The 9,492-nt window shown below is 33.6% G+C and overlaps 1 protein-coding gene across 1 annotated transcript; it reads left to right on the forward strand.

The window, feature by feature from the left end:
• Positions 1–3,784: 3,784 nt before the first annotated feature.
• LOC102591167 (cytochrome P450 83B1-like) lies at positions 3,785–5,753 on the forward strand. The gene is made up of 3 exons (XM_015314141.1): positions 3,785–4,687; positions 4,885–5,320; positions 5,433–5,753. Exons 1-3 carry the CDS (start codon positions 3,809–3,811, stop codon positions 5,603–5,605), a joined length of 1,488 nt encoding a protein of 495 aa, XP_015169627.1. The 5' UTR covers positions 3,785–3,808; the 3' UTR covers positions 5,606–5,753.
• Positions 5,754–9,492: the final 3,739 nt, after the last annotated feature.

The following is a 9,492-nucleotide window of genomic DNA, read 5'->3' on the forward strand; positions in this document are numbered from 1 at the left end:
TGCCCTTAATTTTCCGGACAGATTTCCCTTCCAACTGCCCAACTTCTAAAGGGCATAACTCGCTCATACGAACTCGGAATTGAGCAAACTCGGTGGCGTTGGAAAGATCGTTCCACAAGCTTCACAACCATAACTGGAACTACTCCTAACTCATCCTGAGCTGGAAGTTATGACTGCCCAAAGTTGGCCAAAAACTTACCTTTTCCATACTTGGCCAAAAAAATTTTTTCCAGATTTTCAAATCCTTTCCAAAAATTGAAAATTTTCAATTTCAAGCCTCTTCTTAGCTATTTCAAATTTTCGGATGTTATAGTTTGCCTAGACCTTTCCACTTTAAAAAGCTATATCTCTAGGCATGTTGTATTCGTTGAACATATTTTTCCATTCACAACCAACTATCCTCAATTTTCTCGTCCATAGTCTCGTACATGGAAAAATGGTTGTGTCCAGATGACCCCTCCAGCTCTTCCTCTTCCTCACAATCTCTTTCACCTCATATTGTTGCAGACCCAATTCCAATTTCTACTACTACTGATTTGGTCAACTCCATGTCTACTCGTGGATCGCACACTCAGGGCCATCAAGATGACGTGCCAATCGGCTCCACTATAAGTCCTCCTACACATTCTTTGTCTTTTTCTCCTTTTCAAAATAACAGTCCATAAGCATCTCCACAACTAACTCCTGAAACACTATCAAATCGAATGGTCACTAGGTCTCAAAATGATATTTTCAAACCCAAAGTGATTTTGATTACCTTGCAACCTCCATTGTAAAACACCTTCCGCTTATCCCAAATACCTTTAGTCTAGCATCCAATTATCTTGAATAGTAGGCTGCTATGACAGAAAAACACATCGCTTTACTTAAAAATAAAACTTGGTCATTGGTTCCATCTACTCCCTCTCAAAACGTAGTTGGGTACAAATGGGTGTTTCGTGTCAAACACAAGCCTGATGGATCCATAGAGCGTTATAAAGCTAGATTAGTGGCAAAAGGATTTCATCAGCATCCTGGAATTGACTTCCATTCCACCTTCAGTCCAATTATTTAAACCACAGCTATTTGTCTCATCTTGTCCCTAGTTGTGTCTCTTAAATGGTTGTTACGCCAACTTGACGTAAACAATGCCTTTTTACAATGTACTTTACATGATGTCATTTTCATGCAACAATCACCTGGATTTGTAGATCCCCGATTCCCTAATCACGTGTGTAAACTAGACAAATCTATCTATGGATTTCGCTAGGCACCACGCGTATGGTTTACTAAAATAAAGAAGTTCTTCTTATCATGTGGCTTTGCTCGTTCCAAATCTAATGATTCTTTATTCATCAAATGGTCTCATAATTCTCTCATTATTGTTATGATCTATGTTGATGATATTGTTGTTACAGGCTCTAACAACTCGCAAGTTTATGCAACAATTAAGTTGTTGGGTAATAGATTTTCCATTAAGGATCTTGGTCCTTTACATTTTTTTCTAAGTGTTGAAGTTATCCAACATTATCATGGATTGACTCTCACACAAAGTAGCTTCATTGTGGACGTACTCAACAAGTTCAATATGTTGGATGCAAACAGTGTGAGCACTCTTCTGTCCACAAGTGAAATTTTATCCTTGGATGACGGTTCTCATTCGGCAGACGCTACACTTTATAGGTAGGTGATTGGCTCATTGCAATACCTCACTTTCACACGGCCTGATATATGTTTTACGGTAAACAAGCTCGCTCAATTCCAACACTCTCCATCAACTAAGCATTGGCAAGCAACAAAGAGGCTTCTTCGTTATCTAAAATGAACCATAACCTATGGACTTCACTTCAAAAGTGGTAACTCTTGTCAGTTACTTGCATACTCATATGCAGATTGGGGTGGTATTCCTGATACAAGACATTCCACTTCAGCCTACGTTATTTTTCTTGGAAAGAATCCAATAAGTTGGTGCTTCAACAAGCAACGCACTGTTGCCAGATCTTCAACAGAAGCGAAATACAGGGCTGTAGCAAGTGTTGTAGCTAAGATAAATTGATTAACCAACCTACTGCAAGAACTTTGGGTCAAGGTGCCTTGTTCCCCTAAGGTCTTCTGAGATAACATTGGTGTCACTTACCTGTGCCGTAATCCAGTCTTTCACAGTCGAATGAAACATGTCGCAATTGACTTTCATTTTGTCCGTGACCAAGTGGAAAGTGGAAAATTTTCAGTTCATCACATTCCTACAGGAGCTCAACTAGCAGATGCCTTAACTAAAGGCACTTCCCAGAAGGTCCTTTGTCCACCTTGTTAGCAACATCGGTCTCAAGCAAATTGAGCCGATGTTGAGGGGGCATGATAAGATAAGGATATAGAGTCCTAGTACATTAGTATGTTTGAGTCATATACGTAGTTATTTCTCTTCTCTTTAGGTCTCTTATGTTCAACAGACTCCTTTATCTGCTATACTTGCTCATGTATAAATACCACACATTGTATCAATAATACTCAACACTTTCATAATCATATACAACTCTTATAACATTTACTACTTATAAAGTTGGTAAGGGAGAGATATTGGGAATATAATTAAATAATAAAAGTGTGCTCTCTCACCGACATCCAAATTAAAAAGAATTTGTACATATTTGACCCATGAAAAAAGAATCAGACTCCCCGCACGTTGTTAAAGAATGACAAAAGTCCACATCGGTGGTTAATGAGATGGGTGGACTCCTTATAAGGCTTGGGCAATCCTCTCCCTTTGAGCTAGCTTTTGGGGTGTGAGTTAGGCCTAAGACCGGTATCAGAACAGGGCCCGTCTCACCTGATGTTGGTGCCCCCAAAATCAAAATTGTCCACGTACCAGATGCTAAGCATTGGGCGTGAAGTGGGGTGTTAAAGAATGACAAAAGTCCTACATCGGTGGTTAATGAGATGAGTGGACTCCTTATAAGGCTTGGGCAATCCTCCTCCCTTTGAGCTAGCTTTTGGGGTGTGAGTTAGGCCTAAGACCTAATGTAACACACGTAAGGGGTCGATTGTTCAGAATAAATGTTTGTGTCGATATCTTTTATCTTCATTCAAAAAGGCAATTTTTAATCAAAGAAGATTCAATACTAGTATACGGCTCTACCATTGCAACACCAAGTACAATACCTGCATAGACTTGATATTTTGATTAATTAATTAAATAAAAATTTGAGCGAATTAAAATGAATCAATCAATTAAATGAATGAATCATTAACCCGTACCAAACTTACTAGAGTTGACCAACAAGGATTGTAGTAGAGTGATAAGTACTCCTTCATTCTTAACCAGATGTTTCGAGTTTGAGTCCTCGTGTGTATGGAGTCGCCTTTGTTAGGAGCGCTTTACCCCAATATGGGATTTCTCGCGTAAATCCAAATTTAGCTGGGCTCTAACATGAATACCGAACATCAAGTTGACTTAACCATATGTTCAATGATTAAATGGGAACAAGTCGAACAAACTCTCATTATTAAGTACATGCGTAGAAGTAACAGAAAATTAGGTTTAAAAGGATCACGTCACTTAAGAAATTTGAAAAATGTACGTTAATTCAAATAATTATGCATGAAACACATTTTTATGACTAATTCCATATTAATATTTTGACTTTAAATCATACACAAGTGGATAACCAAGAAGGAAAAAGAAAAATTGAAATATCTTTCTGAAAAAATTCACTGCCGTACCATTTTAATCATTTAAGTTGTGTTAGAAATGAAAAGGTTAACAGTTTAATACAAGGTCTATAAATAGAAATATATTTGAGATATATATGATATCATATAACTAGAAAAAATGATTATGATAATTTTTATTCTCTTAGTAACTCTTCCTATTGTACTCAATTTCCTAGCCAAAAAGGGTAGGAAAAATGTTATGCCACCTGGTCCATTAGGGTTACCATTTATTGGAAATTTGCATCAATATGACGGTTTAAACCCTCATATTTATTTTTCGAAACTTTCCAAGAAATATGGAAAAATATTTTCATTAAAACTTGGCTCAACTCCAATAGTTGTAATTTCTTCAGCAAAATTAGCAAAAGAAGTATTGAAAATTCAAGATTTAACATTTTGTAGTAGACCTTCTTTTCTTGGCCAACAAAAATTGTCTTACAATGGTCATGATATTGCATTCGCGCCTTACAATGACTATTGGAGAGAAATGCGAAAAGTTTGTGTTGTTCATTTGTTCAGTCTCAAAAAAGTACAATCTTTTAGTCCAATTCGTGAAGATGAAGTATCTAGAATGATCACGAAAATATCCCAACAAGCAACTGCTTCCCAAATTACAAATTTGAGTACTTTAGTGATTTCACTAACAAGCACTATTATTTGTAGAGTTGCCTTTGGTATTAGGTATGACGAAGAAGCACATGACAAGAGGAGATTTGATGAACTTTTAGCTGTGACACAAGAAATGAGTGCGCGGTTCTTTTTCACTGATTATTTTCCTTTATTTGGTTGGCTTGATAAATTATTTGGAAATATTAGTAGACTTGAAAAGAATTATAAAGATTTAGATGAGTTTTACGAAGATCTCATTCAACAACATCTTAATTCCAGTAAGCCAAAATCCATGGAAGGGGATATTATTGATCTTTTGCTACAATTGAAGAAAGCGCAATTGACTCCAATTGATCTCACTTTGGACAACATAAAGGCAATTCTCATGGTAAGTGATCAATTATAAATGTCTAAAACCAAATAATTTAAGTTATATATATCGATAGTATACATAATTGCATAAGAAAAACCTATTTCCAAAATTTACGAATTTAGGCTTAATTCATACACACAAGTACTTACTTGCATACACAACTATTTTATAACAATCACTTTCATTTTCCTCTCGATTTGATTATTTTGTAGAATATATTTGTTGGTGGAACAGACACTAGCGCGGCTACAGTAGTATGGGCAATGACAGCCTTAATTAAGAATCCAAAAGTCATGAAGAAGGTTCAAGAAGAAATTAGAAAATCAATTGGGACTAAAGGCTTTGTGAATGAAGATGATGTTCAAAACATGCCTTATCTCAAAGCAGTGATAAAAGAGACATTTAGATTATATCCACCAGCTCCACTTTTAGTGCCAAGAGAAACAATGAAAAAATCCACACTAGAAGGGTATGAAATTCAGCCAGGAACTATAATTCATGTTAACTCTTGGGCGATTGCAAGGGATCCTGAAATATGGGAAAATCCAAAAGAATTTATGCCTGAGAGATTCTTGAATAGCGATATTGATTTCAAAGGCCAAGATTTTGAGTTGCTTCCATTTGGAGCAGGCCGAAGAGGTTGCCCAGGTATTCAATGGAAACGATGATTTTATTGAATCCACACTATTATATATTATACGTGAAAATCTTACATGTTTTTGATCTATAAAAGATTTAAGTTTTGAATTCGTCTTTGTAGGTATTGCACTTGGTGTTGCAACGGTGGATCTCATGCTTTCAAATCTTCTTTATGCATTTGATTGGGAATTGCCTTATGGGATGAAGAAAGAAGATATTGACACAGATGTCATGCCTGGAATTACTATGCACAAGAAAAATGATCTTTGCCTTGTCCCTAAAAAATATTTCTAGATTAGCTACATCTATAGTCATAATTTTATATCTAATATATCCATTATCACTTATGTTTGATATATGGTCATGTGGCTTGCCACTTTAATTTTCATTGTAATTTTGTTGCTATTTGCTAATAAAGAGTTGTGTGTTTTCATCTAAAATATTTCGGTGTATGTATTCTTGGTTCAATATATGTTACATAGATAATATATATATTTGTATTAGTTCATTTGCATATTCATTTGAGGCATGCAACGAAGATTTATAGAGAATTTATGAATTTCTATAGCGATCTCAAATTAATATATCTAAATTACTTCCTAACAAAGAAGCAACTCTTCAACTATGAATTTCTATAGCGATATGTAAAACTTAAGCTATCAATCATTTGTATTCAACCCTCCCTTATTTATTTCTAGTTTTGCTTTGAGTATGCCTCGTATAACTTATTTTGATTATTATTTATGTAAGATGCGCGTTATTGTAGAGATTTGATTTTATAGCTTTAAATAAATTTGTTTTTACGTTTAGGTCATTTTTATATTTATAAGAGAAGGTTTTTACACATAACTTATCTTATGAAAAAATCATTTCCTCACATTTACTTGTTTTATGTGTTTTGCACAACAATGGAAGTAAAATTGTGATTAGGAACTTTAACTAAAACAAAACACAAATTATGTCCTCAATAACATGATACATATAATTGTTGAACCAAGAACACATTGTATTATTTCACATAAAAAAACACAATTTTTCTGCCATATATAACTGCATTCAGTCATTTTTGCTGACATATAGCTAAAGGTAAACCATTTTTATCGATTTTTTTTTTTTTGGAACCCCGAGGATAACCCGCAGCCGCTATAACCTCTGCCACAGCCTCTGCCCTTCGGGTGATCACTCTGTGGTGAGTACTTTGTGCACACTGGGTAAACCCACCACTGTGTAATAGCCTGCAAACCACCCTCCAAACCAACTGAGCCTCCCGAAGGACTTTTTATCGAAACTTCAATTATATAAAACTTTCAATATCACAATACTTAAACTTGTTCCAAAATAAATAGACATGCAAATTAAATAATGATGTTCAAATATAGTATCCGGTAAACATTTAACGTTAGTCTAGTAGTGCCAAAATTGATTCAACCCATTCAATTACTTGCCTACCTTTTAATGGGTTGGGCTTGAAAGATTATTTTGATGGGCTATATTGGAGTTTGGACTAAAATTAAGTTAGCCCAAAAACAAACCAACACTTGGGAGGACGTATTAGATGAGATGTATAAGAATAATATTTAATTATTTATATATAAATTAGCATAATTAAAACTTTGTTTCTTATTTGCTACTACAAATAAATATTGCAAAAATAAGGTCTAAATGGACGGTTTGGCTATGATCCGTACTTATTGTTTAGCCTATTTTTGTTCAGTCTGTTTTAATTTAAAGTGAAACTTCAGACATATTTGGTTAATATCATATTTATTAATTCAATATATTTTAAGTCGTTCAAATTCAAACAAACAGTCCATATGTCACTCTCAAAATTAAAGGGGCCCCTACCTGTTTATTAAGATACAACAAGTAATACCATATGGCACAAACACTACCTTTATAAGAAAGACTAGTGTTGATCAACGGAAGAAGTATAATGTACAAGTACAGGTGAACAGAAGGAGTACCTATCACTATTTATTTTTTTTTGGTTTCCCATCCGATGTGTCTGAAGCCCACATTGGAGCTCCGACTAAATTTTTTGATTCAACCATCTCTTTGTCTACTTGAATCGGATATTTTGAATACCGCGGTTCGGAATTCCATTTTTCTCTGTAAAGTTGTTCAATTGATCCATCAAGGATAGGAGGGCGGAGAAGAAAGCTTACGATTCTGTTGGTGTGAAGTGAGCGCAAGTTGGCACAGCGCTTTCGCTTTAAAAAAATTTAGCTCCCCAACAAGATTTTCTCCATACACAGGGCTCGAACCCGAGACCTCTGGTTAAGGGTAAAACACTCGCACTCTGCAGGGTCCACGTGGTTGCCAGCAGGCTATATGTTATTTTGTCATTTTATTTGTCAAACTAACATTATATTCACCTCACTTAAACCAAAAACAGATCTACGTACAATTTAATTTTTTTTTAAAAAATATCTTTTATTTTTTCACAAATTACTCAACAAGGAATTGTTTGGATGCTAAGCAAATTATATTTTCAAGTTTAAGGTATTGAGATTATAGATTTGAATTACCTAAAAAAATGAAAAAGTTGAAGCATGTTATAGGAGAAAAGATCTCGCTAAACATAAAGGGTTAATTTTCGAAGTCAAACCTTTTCAAAATAATCCTCAACAGCCTAATAAGATCTTTCACCAGAAAGAACAGTGCCAAAAAGAAATAATAAAGTTAAGTCGATAGAATTTTCAGAAGAAGATGTCGTTCATTTAATGAGAAATAAAAAGGAATATAAAAAAATTCTAGTATCCATAAAATCATAATACAAGTGAACAACAAAAATTCTAAATATAGAGTAGGTCTCACCTTCTGAATAAATGATACACCTTTACATAATTTTAACTATCATTTCCACATTTTTCACACTTGTTAATAAAATAATAATATATAGTATAATTGCTAAGTTACACCTATTTATTAAAATATATTTTTGAAGAAGTATTCTGATAATTTGGTTCTAAGGGAGTATTAAACACTTCACACAATTATAAATCGTAATTCTACGAAGAAGACGATTCTCTTTGTCCTAATTTATATGACACATTTTTTTAGATAATTTTTTTTTGGTAATAAATGTAAATATTACCATTAACAATCCAACCAATACACCTAAAGAGCACCTAACTACTCGACAGTGACCTTATATAGAAGGGGCTATGTAAGTTAAGCCTCAAATAATATCTAACTACATGATAAATTGTTGAGTCAAATAATCACTAACTTTGGCCTTTCCTTGTCTTTCTAACTATGTCTAATCTTGCCTTGAAGCTTTGTTTTATCTGTGTAATTGTTGTATCTATAGTCACCTTTGCTCCCCTATACAACTTCCAATTCCTGGGCTACGTAGGTGTACTTATCTACTTCATTTATTTTAAAGGTAATTTTAGAATACTGCAAAGTTTTCTCATACACAAGTGTATCATTTAACTTGACCTAAATTGGTATTTGTGTAATTTAACTTTTAAGTTGAATAGTTAGACACACAAGTCTAACATGAAAACTTGTCTAAGATGCACGCGTCTTACATGACAAATCGCGTTAGAATTGCCATGTTGTTTGTGTGCATCTTATTGGTTCAATATTATGATAATTTAAATGTCTACTGGTACACTTAAAAGTTGGAGGATTTTAATATCATTTAAAATTAAGTTAAAGGATATATTTTTGTCTCTCTTAAACTCAATATCAAGTCAAATTCCATTATATAAATTGAGACAGATAGAGTACTAAACTTTTCTAGAAAACCGAAATAAAGTTAAAATCACCCTATTATTCTATTAGAGAATAATACTACAATTAAGACACTAATTACACTGAAAAAAAATCAAGATTATAGAAAGGACAAAAACTCATGGTCTAGAAAATGACTATTCACCACAATTTACCAAAACTTATATATATACTAGATATAGGACCCCGTGCCAGCACGGGGCCCAATATATATATATATAAATAATATTTTATTTTTTGTTTAATTTTTTTTAATTTATGTCATATTATGGAATTTGAGAAGTTATTGAAAATTTTATATGATTTTTAAAATATTTTAAATTGTTAGCTATTGTGATTTGTAGTACTTTTTTTAAACATAATTTTGAAAATAATATTTACTAATCTATTTGTTCTAATTTATGTGGCAGATGCATAATTTCAAATATTAACCCTTTTTT

Source organism: Solanum tuberosum, unplaced genomic scaffold (genome assembly GCF_000226075.1).
Source record: "Solanum tuberosum cultivar DM 1-3 516 R44 unplaced genomic scaffold, SolTub_3.0 scf00280, whole genome shotgun sequence".
Taxonomy (NCBI): domain Eukaryota; kingdom Viridiplantae; phylum Streptophyta; class Magnoliopsida; order Solanales; family Solanaceae; genus Solanum; species Solanum tuberosum.